This window comes from Ammodytes marinus (genome assembly GCF_949987685.1).
Source record: "Ammodytes marinus genome assembly, chromosome: 19".
In the NCBI taxonomy this organism is placed as follows: domain Eukaryota; kingdom Metazoa; phylum Chordata; class Actinopteri; order Uranoscopiformes; family Ammodytidae; genus Ammodytes; species Ammodytes marinus.
In genome coordinates, this window is record NC_137223.1 from 13,121,186 (window position 1) to 13,139,278 (window position 18,093).

At 40.6% G+C, this 18,093-nt stretch overlaps 2 protein-coding genes across 2 annotated transcripts; both read left to right on the plus strand.

Annotated features, from left to right (window-relative positions):
• Positions 1 to 1,455: 1,455 nt before the first annotated feature.
• Positions 1,456 to 12,128, plus strand: LOC307266117 (jun dimerization protein 2-like). The gene is made up of 5 exons (XM_080048037.1): positions 1,456 to 1,576; positions 2,695 to 2,747; positions 9,535 to 9,752; positions 10,719 to 10,823; positions 11,030 to 12,128. The coding sequence occupies exons 3-5, from the start codon at positions 9,558 to 9,560 to the stop codon at positions 11,219 to 11,221; spliced, it is 492 nt and encodes a 163-aa protein (XP_079904163.1). The 5' UTR covers positions 1,456 to 1,576; positions 2,695 to 2,747; positions 9,535 to 9,557; the 3' UTR covers positions 11,222 to 12,128.
• Positions 12,129 to 13,414: 1,286 nt separating this feature from the next.
• Positions 13,415 to 17,836, plus strand: LOC307266285 (uncharacterized protein; the record flags this gene model as incomplete). Its single annotated transcript, XM_080048262.1, has 11 exons — positions 13,415 to 13,571; positions 14,325 to 14,494; positions 14,602 to 14,709; positions 15,177 to 15,258; positions 15,604 to 15,689; positions 15,779 to 15,973; positions 16,103 to 16,198; positions 16,318 to 16,446; positions 16,560 to 16,664; positions 16,818 to 16,903; positions 17,821 to 17,836. 11 exons carry the CDS (start codon positions 13,415 to 13,417, stop codon positions 17,834 to 17,836), a joined length of 1,230 nt encoding a protein of 409 aa, XP_079904388.1.
• Between the last annotated feature and the right edge of the window lie 257 nt (positions 17,837 to 18,093).

Sequence of the window (18,093 nt, forward strand, 5' to 3'; positions counted from 1 at the left end):
TATAGAGTAGGTGTTTAATTACTTTATTTGTGTCACTTGTGGGTTGCAAGTTTTATTTTGGTAATTAAATTAGTCATTTGATGCCAGGAACCAACCATGGCTGTTGACCTCTGAGTTCCTTTTAAGAGCCTAAACGGCTAATAAACGTTGTTTGTTCTCTTGATATTTTTGTATAGCCATTTAACTTCAAACATCTTCTTAGCTGCATCCTTCCCCTCTAAGGGTAACAATGAAAAACAAAATATATTTGTTTTGCACAAAACTATTTGTTTATAAACTATTGTTTTTTTTATATGACTTTCCTAATTTTTTTCCTCTATTATTTCATGTAAGATACCTGTCCGTTTAACCCTCTCAATGTAACAATCTGAGGAGGTAAATCACTCTTGAATAAAACTGCTTTCGTCCACACAATAGGACAGTGTTTTTTTTTTTTAGTTTGTGTTTTTGTTATTAACATCATATTACGCAAATGTAAGTTATCATACAAAAAAAGGAATACAATGTTTTGGTATAGTTAATCATCTGGGAGGTAATCCGAGGTTAACTGATCACTTCACGTTCACGTCCATGCACAGTGTGTATTGAGTTTATTTATTTTTTTAATATGGAAATGGGGCTGCCCTCAGTTGCCCATGCACTGTGTATAAACTACAGCCTTTTTCAGCCTCGTCTGTGGAAATAAAGATAGCTGGACAAGAGTTCTTCTGCTTCGTTCCTCTCACTGCATTTACTGTAAATGCATTCACTATATTACAGAGAAATATGTCTCGTTAAAGAAAAACTCTCTCACACTTTGAAAACCCCTGCACTAGATTAAGAGGTTCAAATGTATTTTGAAAAAGCAAAACAAAAACATACTCAGATAAAGATGTTTAGAATGTTTAAAAAATATGTTTAAAATGTGTAAAATAGGAACAGAGTTGTTTAAAATGCTGAAATTTGTTCTCTGAGGGGGGGCTCACTCTAACCCCTGCAATAGGACATACCTTGTGAGGAGGGGGTCAAGCCAAGAGTAGACACTGATTTCTTTCAGGGGTCGCATGCCATAAAGGGTGGGAGCTGTGCAACTCTAATACATGTATTCAGATAGTCTGACTGACTTCAGACTTTGATTCGACCACACTTGTCCAGCTTGGCATTTTACTATCAAGGGTTCAATCTTCTCTTGTCCATCTTTTTTTAACACATGAAACACCTGCAGACTAGTTTATATCCAAAACATTTTTGTTGTCGTCTCGTTCATGTCTCGTGGTGTGTTTACCCCAAGTCTATCTCTCTATCTGCCCTCAGCTGAAAGTTTCCTCTCCTCCAGTCCCTGTATGTTTTTTTTTTTTTTTTGGTTGCTATGGGTGGAGCAAAACAAACCTCTGTGTGTGACTCCAGCACCTCCTCTTACATTATTTTCATCCACGCTTACGTATGGGAGAGCAGTTCCGCATTCCTCAGCTCTCACAGACCTGATCAGTACTTAAACGGGCTGATGCAACGATTCCAGCTAGTTCCACAGCCTCCATCCTCACTCCTGACTCTACCACCGGCACGTTATTACTGCGGATTTTTGGACGCACAACAGGTAAATATGACCGCGCACAAGGACGTCGAGCTACGTTGCCATTGTTTGTTTTTGTGTGCTAATAATTAGCTAAATGTTGGTACAGGCTTGCCATATTTTATTTTATGTTTTGCACTTTTATCACCACGTTGTAAAGGCTCGACACACTGCATCTAGCTTGTTATATGAGTTTCCTCTGCGCGATATTGGTGTTAGTTAATAAATATAAATAAATGTCGAATTAAATGCTGTGTTAAAAGTCTGAGGTGGTCATAGTTTAAAAGTTTGCTCGTGCTTGGCTCGTTACTGCACGAGCCAATGTGTTGCTGCCACAGCCGTTAGGTACGTTGTTGTTACAACTGTTGTAGCAACAGGAGCTTTACTGCTCGTTATTTACGGACCCATTAGCTAAAATAAACACCAGCTTGTGAAGAACTGAGGGTATTTTCATCTCGGGAAGTCTTAATTTCAGTGTTTCCGAACAGGAGAAGTGTCGGTCAGAGCCGTGGAGGCAGTTATGTAACACAGTAGCCTACACGCTGTGGGTCTTTCAACGTAACAGTTAGGAGCTGGTCTGCTGCACCGACCAAACTACACGGAGCCTGCAAGGATTTATAGATGCACATTAAATAAAAACACGTGAATTACACTTTGTCACTGTTGTACAGTTATGTCATGTGTCTAGCCTGTTGCAACACTAGGATCGGCCTGTTTGTTCAGTCCATCTACCTTTGTCCAACTCTTCTAAACTACTTTCACTACTGTTACTCAAATAAGTCACTTTGTACGCAACTGTCTGCAAGATATATAATAATCTAAGAATACCAGATTGAAAAAATATTTTAAGATAAGTGTTGTTTCTCTGTTTATATGCATAAAGCAGTCCCAATTTAGGCTGCAAATAATGATCAATCAGGTGAAGTTTTAAAATATTTACTTTTGATGGATCAACCTCTTAATTTATATCATGTAGCCTTCACGTCATAAAACCTTCACATCTGGGAAATAAGAAACAGAATGTGTTCAGCTTCACGTAAACAAATTGATTATCAATTATCAGCATCAATCGTTTCAGCTCTCATAACATTACTAGTTCCTCAACCATGAATAGTAACACATATCTTGTCACCTTTCTGCAGCGTCCAAACACAGTTGCATCATTGACAGAAGACTACTGACCAGCTTTCTCTGAGTAAGTACAGTGCATTTAAGAAGTTTGAGATTTAATTCATTAATCAGGGATACTCTCTTGGGTATCACCTTCTGCTGCACAAAAAAAAAAAAAGTGTCTTGGCGTAGCTAGTTCACCTTGAAACATAAGTGATGTAAATTAAGCATGTTAGCACAGGAAAGAATGTGCCCTCACATTGGCTCATACTAGTAGTCTTTGCTTTGGCCCATCGTAGTGCTCATGTTCTGTGTGATTAACTGTACCTTTTCCGTGCTGGATAAGGGAAACTCTTTGTGTGTGTGCCCTGTCCTCACGTGAATCTACTTGTTATTTGTTGTTATCTTACTTGTTAAACAGACTCCAATTTTACATTTCCCCTTCATCACAACAGCAATTATATGTATATGCAATTCAATTTCCCTGTGCTGTTGTGATGACCCAGTAAGTAATCATCCTCTTGTGCACATTAGGGTCTTTTAAGAAAGGATTTATACTTAACCGTGTAACAGTAACTTCATCTTGGCCAGAGGTAGTTTTGGTCATCTGATGGATTGGGGTTGATCATGTGTGTGGGTTTGTGACTTGTAAGTTCATAGGTTAAATGTTTTCCTATATGGCAAGTGCATGCTCGTACAACTACATGCCACACGGGGGGGGGGGGGGGGGACTATTCATGTGTTTATGTGTTATGTGTTCTTTAGATACGTGTTTCCTTTGTGTCTTGATGTGTGTTTGCGTGTGTCTAAGTGATCGAGCGTGCGTTGCAGAGGGTTTTTAAATGCCCCACAGCCTGCCTGGGCACATCCGTTGGATGCTTTCTGCATAAATGGAACGCTGCAGTGGATTAATGGGGAAGGGCTGGCGAGCCGACAAGCAGCACAGGGCCGACAGGGCTGAGAGGCTGGACGTGGGCGCACAGGGTTTATTTTAAGTAGAAATGCCTTCCAGTGCGTCTCCGGAGAGCAGGAATTGCCAAGCTGCACCCCAGTACACTGAATAGACGGCAGACGCATTGCAAGCGAGCGAGCCAACTAAGCAACAGCTAGACTCAATGATACTAATACTAATGCTGTAGGGGGGGTTAGCTATTCACTGCTGCGTGTATCACATTATCAGTATCACATTGTAGTCCCCATAAGCCTTTCCACATGGCTTGTAAAAACAGTCTGTCAGGACAGGGTAGATGTACTTTGTAGAAGCAAACACCCGAATGTCCAAAGGTGTAACTGAGAAAGAGACATTAAAGCCAATGTTTTTTTAGTGTGTTTAAAAAAAAATAGCCTTTACATAGTTATGATTTCCAGATTTCCTGAATTTCTCCTGGACTTGAAGCCAGTTCACTCTGTTTGCACAGAAAACAAGTCTTGTCACTAAATGCTGACCTAAACATTGACATCTAGCTCACAGCCCTTTAGAGCAACAAAAGCATTGAACAACACATAGTACAGTGCTGACACTGGGGCTTGTTTCATCAGAACAAACGTCTGCTTGACGTTGGGGCAGATGAGGAAATATCACCCAAACTATAAAACAGAATTAAAGTGACAACCGCACATTACGCAATAGTGATGATTGCTTCAGCAGGCGGCATTAAATCAGATTTTCTGCACTCAGTTGGCCAATATCTTATTGTCAGGGATTGCACATAATTTGCCTTGGATTGGACATGGATGTGAACTCCATACCTTTGTAATGGCTTTCGTCTGACTTTTGTATTTAGATTTATTTAATCCACGTCTGAGCCAAGCCAAAACTCAGTGCCATGTAAAGTCTAATCCTGACTTACAATGTGCAGAAAAATAGTAACATTGGAATAATTCAAGCAGGACCACCCAGAAGCAGAATATAGATGTGTGACTGTTTAAATGGCATGAAGCAGGCCAAGCAGGAGTCCAGCCAACGATCACATCGTAATGTTCGAATGAACACAACCACAGTCCTCTTGCCTTGTGCATATCTGCAGGTGCTTTCTGTTTCAATTTGCCTGAAAATGAAACTCTACAATAAAATGCAATATTTAAACCTGCTGCTCTCTTGTGTAACTTCATTGTGTACAAAAAACAACCATTGTACTCCAAGTTGCTCACACTGCTAAGGCATCCAAATTGTGAAAGGGAAATTCAGCTTGCTCATTAATGCTGCAGCTGTGGCTCTCCTCATTGACTCTAATGCAAGGTTAATTGTTCATAATTGCGTTGAATTGCTTTGCAAAATGTTTCATAGCATTCACAAGAGGAATTTTGAAAGATTCCCTTTCTCTGTGGCAGCGACGTATTTAGCACATAAGAGTGGCTGAATTAGAAATGAAAGCTAAAATGAAAGTTTCACGGCCAGAGATGACCGCAGCATCAGGACAACAGCCATTATTATTGCGTCTCTCTCCTTCTTGTGCCTGTGTCTTGTCCCTCCAATGAAAACATAACGATAGGGCCGGAGGAATGCCGATACTGTATATTTGGACTGCCCTGTCCTCGAGGAAACTCGGTGCCAAATTCCCTAGTTTCCTCAGAGGATTGCGAAAGGCTGTAAGTCAACACACAGCCTGACTGAGTGCAGACGGTAATGATGATCGCCAAGACCTTGGCCAGAGATTGAGAGAGCGTGCCTTGGCCCGAGCCTTTGCGCTCATTGTTCACCTTCAGCGCTCATTGTTCACCTTCAGTGCTCATGTAGCGTTGGAAGCTGTATCTTGCAAGAGTTTTGCAAGATGCTGGCGTGTGGACAGTGCAATGCCTTATTAGTAAAAAATTAGACTTTAATAAAGTATGCTGACAAAAGTTGGGTCTATCAGCATTTTGGAAAGTGTTCACGTCTTTCCCGTAATTGCCACTACACAGTGATTTAAAGTTTGGCTTTCTGGCAGCACAAACCTACTTTGTGTCTCAGGAAAAGATAAATTGCAGAGCAAATACTTTGGACCCCTGCTTTCAGTCACCGACAGTAGAGGTAAAAAAACAACAGTATATGAAGGTAATGAGTAGCCTTTGAAAGCCCTCTGTAACCCCCCACTCCTCTCCTTCACCGTCTCTATAGGGGATGAGGATAATAGGGCCTCCAGTCGTGCTGCTGGCTATTGGTAAGAGGGCTGAATTCCTCAGCACTGTTAATTGCTCTCAGGAATGATTCAGGAAATGGACACATTTAGTCGAGCTGAAGACAGACAGAGTATGTGAGCAAAGAAACTAGCGGATTGTAAATGTATATAGGACACAGTCACTGCCTGCATAGTAGTCACATATATAGTGGGAACCCTCTTCACACACACCTCCAACTATCTACGGCTGGCATGCATTTGGATTAGTTTTGGGCTGAAGCCAGAATTTAGGAAGGTTACGGCCCTATATTTCATAACTAATACATGACATTTCTGCTCCCCGCCCTTTGGCTTCAGCTCGTCTCCTCTCCGTTAGCCCTGAGAGGCGGCGTCGCTGGGCTGTGTAGGTGTCTTTGTCTGAGGCTAGTGTGGGCCTAAAGCTGTGGCACTGGCTTTTCTGCTCCACTGCAAAAGCACAGTAACAACGTTGCATCATCAAGCGCTGACCACTAATCCTCCACTGCAGTATGCCCGCCACGGACAGAAAAAAATACCCCTCTTTTTAAATTGTAAAAATCACTTTGACTCATTTAGGTATAACTATGCATTGCGAATTCCCTTTGTACAGAGGAGACTTCCATGTCTCGAGGCTTGGTGTGTTGATTTTGCAAGGGGGGATTTTAAGACACTTGGTGTGGCAGGTTGAAAGAGACTGAACAGATTAAACATAAAAAGACACTTTCTTGTCAACTTAAAAGTCACGTTTAAATCAAAAGCAAGTGTTTACAACAGTACAATAAATTGTGTGGAATGGCGTGCAACTCTCTTTATGTCTCATAATTGATAGGCATCTTGCTTCAGATGTAATTTCAACTTTTGTTTTGGAGGCCGCTGGCAAAACTATATCTGTGGGCTTTTTATTTGTGTGATATGATGTCATGTAGACAAATATAAGGTTTATGTATGTTCATGTACTGAAACTGAATTTGTGGTGAGGGCTGCCGGCGGGCTGCATGCTTTAACAAGCCATAACAAGGAATGGGGGCTTTCCCTGGAATATGTCTGATTGAGCAGGGTTGCATTACAATGAACTGCAAATGAGCCTCATAGACTAGGATTTTTTCTGATTTTACTTGAAATTGTGTTCGTCCAGGCCAGAGCCTAATCGGAGGCTGCACACTGGTCCTGAGTGTCTGGCCAACTTGGATATTGGACTCCATTTTGGCTCTGAAAGCGATTTGCACAGTCATTCCTAATGGGCGCTTCAGTTCCTGTGGATGTTCTGTGAGCCCAAAGGTTTGGATTGCATCTTTTGAATTCCAGCACTTATAGGTTCGGCCGCAAGCAATATACAAAAAAACACAAAATGCTCTTCAGCTTCATGTTGGGGGTTTTCTCATGTTGTGCAGATGCAGCTAGACACCATATACAAACTAATTTGAGTCTGCACTCTTGATTAATAATAAAAAATGTGTTTGTAAGTTTACAGAGGTTGCTGCTCTAACAAATACAGTAGGGAATGCAGCCGTTGAGTGACTTCAGCCCAACATACTGTATTATGCTATTGTCTGGCAATTTCATTAAAAGCCGTCTCTTGTTCACCTGTGGATTAGCTGCCATATGGTTCGCCTTGTTCTAAGACAACCTCCCCTGCAGACAGTGAAGGCCTTGGCACCTTCAATTCCTCCACCTCTTGTGGGTCTTTTGAGAGAGAGGGAATTTTGTCTGAGAGATTTTTTTCTTACCAGGGCTGTCTTGTTCTTTTCCTCTCCAGCAATAACAACACACTGCTGCCAAATGCAGTGTAAATGGGAGTATACATACAGTGGGAGAGAGGAGAAAGAGGGAAGGAGTCAGGATTTAAGTAATAAAATGCCTCATTGGACACTGGGTCCACACACCAAGTTGTCCTTCGAGTATATAAATCTTTGAGACCGAAGGTGTTAGGGAAAAGGTCAAAAGTTTTGTGAACGGCTGACAGTTGATGTACTGTAATATCTAATCTTTCAGGTAATTAAATAGGAATTGTGGTTACAACTCATGAACTCATGAACTGAAATGTATGGTAGATGAGAAGGTAGAAATAAAAAAGTGAAGCATTATGTGACACATGCATCTTAGAGGCTTACTCATTTAGCAGAGAATCAACACTATTCCAATTCAGCATGGGATTTCCTCTTAGTAAAAGTGAGCCCGTTTGGTTTCCACCACGCTCGACAGTAAACTGCAGTCCAACTGTGAAAACACTCTTTGAGACCAACCCATAAGCAGGGTGGAGTACATTAGAATAGAGTTACATAAGCTTGTTTTTTTCATTACCTCTTCTGTGGCTTTTGTAATAGTGAAAGAAAGAAAAACTTGGTTTAACTTACAATACAGTCGGCCTGTCGGCTAGTCACCCACCAGCAAAAGTCAGCTGTTTCCGCAGAACCTCACAATACACGTCCTTGTTGGATTCATGAGAGGGGCTTTGTTCGGTTTGTGCCCAACCTGTAGCGGTCCGGCTTCAGCCCAACGCTCTGGAGGCAAAAGTGAATTAAGCATTCAATGAAGAAGTCACACTGATATCATTGATCTTTTTTAAACTCCTTGTAGCTTTTAATCCTAGCTGACATCTTGTCAGTGTGCTAAACTTCAAATTTTATTCTATACATGTTTGCCCCATCTCATTTTCTTATTTTAACATATTTCTTCCCCCCAAAATAAATATTGAATAGTAGGAGAAACAATTTGCTTTCTAAAATTCACTAGTCCCTCTGCCTCTCCTCAAGAGATTGCAGGGATGGGCAGGGTACAGTCGGCTCATGTTACCCTGTTCCCATCTGTAACATTTGTTTTTTATTTGGCCATCAGAACTTTTCCAACTCATGGGTTTACAGTAATTAGAGAGGCGTCTTAATTCTCCAGCCTCTTCCTTTACTCCTGCACAAGTTCTCCTTTTTACTCCTCTCCATCCCTCATTCCTTTCTGATTACATTATAGGGAACTGTGGTCAATCATTCTAAACTACCCAAAATTGTTGTAAGAGGGTGGTAGTGGAATGCACAAGCGTTACCCGCTCTGTTTTGACATGCATGCTTTTCATATGCCTCCGAATCCCTTTTATGAAAGAACCAAGTGAACAGTCCAGACAAAAAACACTTTAAACCTTCATGAGCATAAGTGTAGAAGATGTAATCACATCAATGGGTTTCATTGCTTTCCTTTCATGTGAAACTACCCAGTTGAGTGTGTAGCTGCTGACAGTGTGGAGTTTGTTTTTTCACTGGCTGCTGACTTAGAAGATAACACAGCTGTCAAAGCTGTCGACGTTTGATACATTCCTGGACGCAGCAACAAGTATTTAGAAAGATGCTCGATGACAAGGACAGAAGACAGTACATTAAGCTTTTTGTGGGATGGTTGCCAATGCTATAAGATCATAATAAAGATTAAAGATACAGTCCGACAGCAGCAATATGATAATGGAAGAAAAACGACAAATGTTTAGCTCATATTTCCTCCACGGAGCAGGAGAATGAAAATTAACTCTTTACAAAAATCAGGGAACTAAGTACAAAAATACTGGATATCTTAAGTTGGTTTAATTTAAAATATCTAGAACTAGGTGGTTTTGATGTGTAAACTTAAATACAATTAAAATAAAAACTTTTTGCTCTTGACTGTATTCTGAAACAATAATAACGTTGAGTTTTTATTGTCTGTGAGTTCTGTTGAAGCTTGAATCTCTGGTCCTAATGGTTCCCTCTGCTCCTCTGTTCTCTGTCCCCATAGCGGCGGTGGTGGCCGGGTGGGACATGATGCCGGGACAGATCCCTGATCCTTCGCTGGCAGCGGGCTCCCTGCCAAGCCTTGGCCCGCTGGCCGGGATCTCGGCCACCACGCTCACTGATCAACTCAAGCTGGCAGACTTCCGCCAGCTGGGCGCCATGCTGTCCCCTCTGCATTTCCTGGGGAGGCTGGGCAAGAGGCCGCTGGCCATCAAGACAGAGGTGAGGAGCAGGAAGAGAGATGAGACCAAAAGAGGGACTAGTGCAGAAGTTTGTGTGTGTGTGTGTGTGTGTGTGAGAAAGATGTGCATTAAGTCAGAGGGTACAATCAAGAAGGAGGGCATTAGATTCAGGATGTGTAAAAGTCCTCTATCAAGTTAGGTTTGATCATTTTCTTAGGGTAAGGTCTCCAACTTACATTTGCCAATGAACCAAACTATTCACTTTAGTATCACAGGCATGTTGATTCATGTTCATGATCTTAAGTGATGGAAATATAAGAAAGAGAGCTGTAAATAATGAATGCACTTTGAAGTCCATTTACTTATTTATTATACTAGGCTGTCCATTAGTTCAAGTCCTTTTGGACAACTATTTACTTGATTCACTGACTTTTACTTATATTCTATACAGCATTACTTAGTTTTTAAACTATTATACTACACGTTTGTTTACTTATTTTATTATGCCTTTTACTTTGTTGCACTGTCCCTTTTTTTCCTGTAAAAATATAAATTTCCCCCGCTGTGGAATGAAATATCTTATCTTATGATATATTCTGGTGTTCAGAAATTAAATATAAATGTCCTGACAGCACCCTTGTCATATATAGAACATACTTTAGATGCATTGTATGTTGGTAATGGCTCCCTGTCATACAACATTTTAGAACCAAACAATGTCTATATTTCAAGTATATAAGTAGATTTGAGTCGTAAGTGTATAAACGTACAGTATGTGGACATGATAAACTTATTCATTCAAGTACAATGTTGCCCCCTCTAGTGCTGACAACAAAAATTACTACTGAGGTTACACTACAGTATATATTTGTTTAATCTAGGTGATTATTACTAATAGCTTAAAGGTTTGTCATTTTTTTTAGAACATAATGATCTGATTTAGTTCTTTATAAAATACAGTCATATAATGCCTATTTCTAGCATTAACAATATGTGGTGTTTGCAGATGGATGAAGATGACGATAGGAGGAAACGGAGGCGAGAGAAAAACAAAGTTGCAGCAGCTCGATGCCGAAACAAAAAGAAGGAACGGACTGACTTCCTTCAAAGGGTGAGGTCATGACACAGCACTGCATACTAATGAGAAGAAGCACAGTTTAGGGTAGTAGCTCAGCTGATTGAAACCTGACTTCAGCTAACCTGAACAGCAGGCTCACGTTGAAGCCTTTTAGCCCAGCTCAGAACTCATACAAGCCTGGTTTAAAAAAAAAAAGGCTCACTCTACCTGCATCTAAATGATTCAATATCTCTGTCCAGGAATCAGAGCGTCTGGAGATGGTGAACTCCGATCTGAAGGCCCAGATTGAGGAGCTCCGTATGGAGAGGCAGCAGCTCATGGTGATGCTCAATCTCCACCGGCCCACCTGCATCGTGAGGACCGACAGCGTCAAGACGCCAGAGAGCGAGGCCAACCCCTTGCTAGAGCAGCTGTCTGCCGACACCAAGTGAAACAAGGAATGCAGGGACGTGGAGTCCCTGGAGCCCTAAACTAGCACCACTGTGGCAGCCATCAAAATGAAAACATTACTGACAGTACATTTTCTAAAAAAGCACTTGAGCTCCAAGCTGAAGACTTTTGGAGACTCTGCCCAAAGACCTGAGGTTGTAGGGCTTCTTAAATACTGCTACATAAACTGGCTCTGTCCATTGGAAGACTGGAATTACCCAGCTCATCTCTACATTAAGTGTTGTTGTTGACACCCGCTGTGCCTAGCTGTTACTTCAACCATCTCTACATAAAGGGACCAATGGAAACCGTAGAGTAGGACAGGAAACAACGCCGAGGAAACACACTAATATCAATATGGTGCTCTGTTACAAAAGCCCTGAGTAGGTTGTGTGGCATTGTTTCAATGCAGAGGCCTGCAAAGGCTTAGTGTTGTGCAGTTTTCCTTTGTTTGCTAGCCGAAATATAGAGGTGTAGAGTTCTTAGTAATATACAATACTCAATACACCAGACTGAGGAGAGTTATTTGTTTTTTTTGTTATGTTGATTTCTACACCCTGCCTGGACGATGGCAGTGACCGGTTGATCCGATTTGTGGTGACGCTGGCGTCATGAAAAAGCACATATACACAAAATGTTTACACGGTTGTTTTTTGGACTTTGTTGTCTGTCCATTATTGTACTTGTTTTATACTGCTTTGTATACATAAACCTATATGAAATACTTGTTAATCACTTGACGGGATTTTGTCTTTTCAGTCTTTCCAGTCTGTGTCTGTCATGTTACGCTGTCAAACAGCTGTGAAAAAGGAGCAGAAATCTTTTCAGCTGAGCAGTATTTCAATGTCTTGGACTTATCTGCTATGTATGACTCTGGTACCCTGAATAGAATAAATTTTATTTTTTAAATACAAGAAAGGGCATGTCTTGTTCTTTTCTCTCCACATCAAACATGCAGTATCTCATGAATACCACATGTCTGTATTTGCTTGTTCATCCCAGTCATGACACCAAAAGTAGGCTATCAAGTGACAAAAGTTGCACATTCATGTTTTTTTCTGCTGAGGTAGGCTACATTGCCAACAGGGCTTTTCTTTCATTGGCCAACAATGTAAAAAGCAATTCATACTTTAATATAGCAGAAGTTATGTAGACTTATCATTAAGGAAGGTTAGTGATCAGGTTTCAGCAAGATAAAATATCTCCTATCTGCCAACCGAACAGATAGCTCTAAATAGCACATTATTATTATTATTATTATTATTATTATTATTATTATTATTATTATTATTATTATTATTATTATTATTATTATTATTATTAATAATAATAATAATAATAATAATAAACCTAGCAGTGTACAGTAACTGCTTACAACAACAGTTAATTTACTGCACTTACATTGGAGTTGAATTATCAGCTCTGGCAGATTGTGAGTCCATTGCATTTACTGCATTGCATATTGGATATAGTATTTATGCTGCGGTCAACACCTTCATCTAGCGGATTGTTTTGTGAACTGCAGATTTTGCAGTAGACCTGATATAATGCGACTTCAGAATCAAAAACTGAATGATATTTGTTTAAGTTGCCTACTCTAAACAGACAAAATGTATGTATTTATTTTAACCCTTCTATTTATTTAGGCATGATCTATTGCTATTTTTTCTTTTGGAAAATTTGAATTTGCTAGCAAACAACGGTTGTATCCCTGCGGTTAAACGTTGGTCTTTGAAACACATTTGACCACTTTGGAAAGTGACCAAACTCGCTCAGGTAAGCCAACAATTTCACTATTGGACAAACATTTAACATGTTTGTAAAACAGAAAAGTTTCTATTTGTTTTGAAATACTGCTCGAAATTAGGGTTTAATTTGGTCCAATTTAAAGGCTTCTCCTCAAAGACGTTAATGTGCTCCAACCGTCGGGTGCTTAACCGAGTCGGTAAAAAAATAGAAATTAAATAAAAAAAGGTATTGCTAGATAGAACGCATTATCAAATAACTTTAATAACGCTGTACTAACTACAGGGAATACTTTAACTTAGTATACATTGAGTTGACCGTTAAGAAAAGCCATGTCACGCTGTTTGTCCGCTCATAATGCTACCGCTAGCACTCACCTATTTTCTCCTCATTTGTTTGTGCAGGTGTTGTGCAGATCCAGGTTAGGATCCCTAGGACCTTGAACTGTGATGTATGAGTGGGAGGAAGAAAGCCAGCTTCATGAGGAAGAGCAGCAGCCATCTGATCAGTCACCGCCCACAGGAAGCCAGGATCAGGTGGACGAGGTGATGCCAGCCCAGGGCCCAGACAGTGGTGATGAGTTTGACACTGATCTGGAAACAGACGGTAATTAGAGTGACCATACAGTTGAATACAGATGATGGATGCACGCACAGCAGTGGTGAATGCAGAAATAGTATCTTGTGTTGGCCAGTCCAAGAGGCGATTTCCCATCTTTTCCCAGAGAAAAACTTCTAAAAACTTGCATTTCAAAGGCAACAACAGGAAACACAAACACTATAGGACACTCTTCCTCCGATTCACCTGCCATTTATTCAGGTGTGCAGAGATCTTTTTGAACATTTAAAGGCAAGAAAAGCCGGCTATCCAAACAGCTCAAACACATATCAGGCTTTAGATTTGCAGCAGTGTTATGCCAAGTACTGCCTTCCCACAATAATTACATGCAACTCAAAGAGATAAATCCACTTAGTAGAATAATGCATTCACACTGAAAATATATTTCTCGATATGAATCAAATTATTTGAGCAGCTCATATTTTAGGTCGCTTTGGCTCAACAGTGTGAGTTTTAAACAACTGATAATGGCCTAAGATGATAAAGTAGGACGGGGATGCAGTTTTTAGCAGCCAGCGTATACAGTTCTACTGGCATTTTAAAAGACGGTGTTTCGCCAATGTTATGGTTGCAAAGTTACCATGACTGCAAAAGTTTTTAGGATCAAACTTGGCCAGGTGGACCAGTGAGTTATGTGGGTTGGCTGGTGCTGCCTAGGCTCATTACTGGTCATGTCACTGCAGTCTTTGAAACCCTTACCTCTTACAACTTTTTTTTTCTTTTGCTTCTCCTTCCATTCAGATTCTACCAGTCACAGTTTGTCCCGTGCAGAGGTGTACCTGCAGGCCTGTCGGCGGACAGGAGCCATTCCTATTTCCTCCTTCATCCGTCACTTGGGGGAAACTGACCTCAACCTCAACCACTACGGTGTAGGACCTCTGGGGGCCAAAGTTCTGGCAATAGTTTTGCAAGTAGGTGCCCTTCAATCTCCTCATCTAGAAATTCACTTAAATGAAAAGATTTGTACGGACAGGATTTTTATAAGGTTATAATGTTAGGTTATGGATGGATGTTTTAGACTGACAATTACGCCACCAACCTCGAGTTGGAGGACAACGCAATAGGGGCAGAGGGGACACGCTATCTGATGGAGATGCTTCAATCAAACATCACCATTCAGAGTCTGGTAACTATTTTCAAACAGCCACATTGCTATCATCAGGTCACAAAAATGCAACTGAATAATAATGAACCTTATTTTAGAATCTTGCCAACAACCAACTGAAACGCGAAGGAGCGAACGCCATCTCCAAAATGCTGTTAGACAATTACTACATCAAATGCCTTAAACTCTCAGGTGATAAAACACCTCTCCAGATATGTTTTATGCCACGGTAAAATGGAAATTAAGAGAAGTGAGCGCTTTTTCTGAAATAGTAATTCAATTAATTTCCTCTTCTTCCCTAAGGAAATGAATTTGATGATTGTGCTGTCAAATACTTTGCTGACGCTTTAAAGGTTCGTACAAAGTACTGATATGGCAAAGTAGCATTTCGAGCCCCCACACATTTCTTTGACCGTATTCTAACTAATCAAATCAAGAAGCTTTCAACATCATAACTTAGACGTTCATACATTTTCCTTTCTTCTCAGGGCGACTATGTGGTCAAAGAGCTGGACCTCAGTCACAACAAGTTCTGCAATGCAGGAGGAGAACACCTTGGTCACATGTTAGGTACATTGGTTCAGTTCAGGACACATTTAGAAGAAAGTAATTTCTGATGCTGAATCCTTTGAATTAATTAAGAATGAATATATCACTAATGCAAACAAATCACACACAGATATATGTATTAACTTTATGTCCAACTGAAGACATATTTTCAACAACCTTCAAAAAATAAAATATATATTTAGCATCAACACATAAAGGAATAATTACCAAAGTGGCACTGGATTGTATGTTTGAATGTGTTTTTTTGGTGATTACAATTAGGACCAAAACTTATTCGAGGTTCGACTTTATAATCCTTAATGTATAACTAGTGGTTTAATTTAATTTGATTTCCCTTTCTCAAAGCCTCAAATGTAGGTATAGAAGTCCTAAACCTGAGCTGGAATCACCTGCGTATGCGTGGTGCAGTGGTTTTGAGCACTGGGCTGAAGGTTGACTAACACAACACACTTGAGCACATGTCATCAGCGTATATTTACACGGCACGTTACCCGTCACAGTCACATTTTCCTTTCCTCAGGCCAACTCCACCCTGAAGCAGCTCTACCTTTCGTGGAACGGTTTTGGCCAGTACGAGGCAGAGTCGCTGGCGCAAGCACTGAAACAAAACCGCACGCTGGCGCTGCTGGACCTCAGCAGTAACCGTATGGACGACGAGGCCACTGCTATTCTCTGCAATGGCCTGGCCAACAACGACGCCCTTAAGATCCTCAAGGTGAGCGTGTGTGTGTTTGGTCATCATTTAGATCAATCAAAATTATTTGCACTCTGTAGATTCAATCATGTTAAATGTAAGGTTTGGTTTGTGGGTGTGTGTGTGTGTGTTTGCGTGTGTGTGTTTCAGCTCTCCAATAACCCCCTGACAAATATCGGAGCTCTGACGCTGATCAAAACCATTAAAAACAACATGAAATCCGCAGTAGAGGAGATCAATATTTCTGTAAGTGCCTCAGTGTATGAACTAAAAGTATAAGTGTGAATCTTATTGTGTTGATATGTGATGATTACATCTACCTGCATTACTCTTTCTGTGCCACAAATGAATCTGTGAATGTGCAGACAGTGTTTGTGTGCGAGGCCTTTGTGGAGCTGTTGAAAGAAGCCCGTGAGAGGCGTCCTGCTCTGGATGTTCAGTACAGCGTCATGAGCTCCGTCAGCAGGAACTTATCCGCCCTCTCTATTTTTCAGGTCAGGAAAGGGGGAGAAACCTGGTGGAAGGCATTTAATGTTCATGCTCAAATTGTCCTGAAGAGATAATTTATCTGGTTTATCTGTTTCTGAATTTGAAAAATATTTAATAGAAATTCCTTAAGGAGCGAAATGAGAGCCTCATGGACTTCTTCCAGGCTTTGGATAAAGAAGGAATCACAAAGGTCTCAACCTCTGCCTTCAGGGCGGCTGTAAAGGTCAGGATAACTCTTTATCAGACTACATTGAAATGTCATATTAATACACATCATTAATGAGCACCATGAGTCTATCTTAGAATATTACTTCACTGGTCCAAAGCATGCAGCAATGTGTATTGATGATCATTGGATCATGATATCATCATTCAGGAAGCTAAAGTACCTCTGGATCAGAGACAGCTTGATTGGTTGACCAGGAAGTTTGACCAGAACTGCACAACCAACATCACCTACTGGTAGGTTTGTGTATGGGGATAATAATAACAATGCTGGTCTGTGCAGACAGAAAATAAACAAAGGTTTTTGGTGGACCAAAGTCATTAGTTTTGAATTTCCAGGTCACATTAACCATGCTTTACCGATTACTTTTGTGGTGTCCAACCAAACAGATTGTTTCAGATGTATTTGCGTAGTTTGGCTTTAATAACTTGATTTCAGCAGCTTTAGAAAAAATATCCAACTTTCTCTTTGTTGCAGTCAGTTTGCTGAGCTGTCGTAGGTACGGAGACGTGCAGCACCACTAAAATGAGGATTAGGGACAACAGAGGAGACATTTTCAAATAAAGGCTAATGGAGTCTCTTATTTGATTTTCTTCTTTATATGGTAGTGATTTGACATTCCATTCGATCCTCAATTTTTACATACAGATCTCACAACGCCAGTTTCACGTTTTTCGCAAAAATAGATAGATGCTTATGAGGAGGAGGAACTGTCATCACAAACCCAATGGTAATGTTTGGCCGCTTCCACTGTAGTTCTTCATTAAACCCTATTTTTTCAATGTTGAATACTAGAACCTCTGACACCAACCAGCTGCACCCACCTCAGTGCTGCCAGCTGTGGCCGGGCCACAGGGTGCTCTGCCTCATTCTCCCTTTTCAAAAATAATCTTATGGTATGACAACAGAACAAGAGGAGGAAGAAAAAGAGAGCTGGCTTCCATATCAAAGGGCCGAGAGGGGAGAAAGAATAGGGCCAGATGCAAGCTAGTTGTTTTGCCACATTGGTTAGCTTTCAATGAAATGGCCTGTAAAGGGAACAGTAGTTATGAATATGCATGTTCAGCATTACCTATGCAGTCCCTGCAGGCTAGAATTATTAAGTGTGTGCTGATAAATTGTCTCAAGGTGTGATATAAAACATTTCTGTCAGGTGGATCCTGTGGTAACCACACAGGATACAATGACACAACGCACCGTCTCACCAACAGCTCTATATTGATTTACATGCAAATGGCTTGACAACTTAATATGGTGGGTCATCAGGACAGCGGACATCCCTTTTAAACGAACATCCGGTTGAGGAATATACATCACCTACAAATTCTCAAACTTGTATGAATGTTTTCCAAACCAGCTGTGATTAAACTTTTATTGTAATACTTAAAATAAGCTCAAAGATTAAGCTAGTAAAGTGAAATGGAGT

Excerpts from the sequence above, each read along its gene's own strand:
- LOC307266117 (XM_080048037.1), top strand. The coding sequence starts at position 9,558 with ATGATGCCGGGACAGATCCCTGATCCTTCGCTGGCAGCGGGCTCCCTG. Across the intron at positions 9,753-10,718 it reads CGCTGGCCATCAAGACAGAG|ATGGATGAAGATGACGATAG; the intron begins GTGAGGAGCAGG and ends TGGTGTTTGCAG. Across the intron at positions 10,824-11,029 it reads GGACTGACTTCCTTCAAAGG|GAATCAGAGCGTCTGGAGAT; the intron begins GTGAGGTCATGA and ends ATCTCTGTCCAG.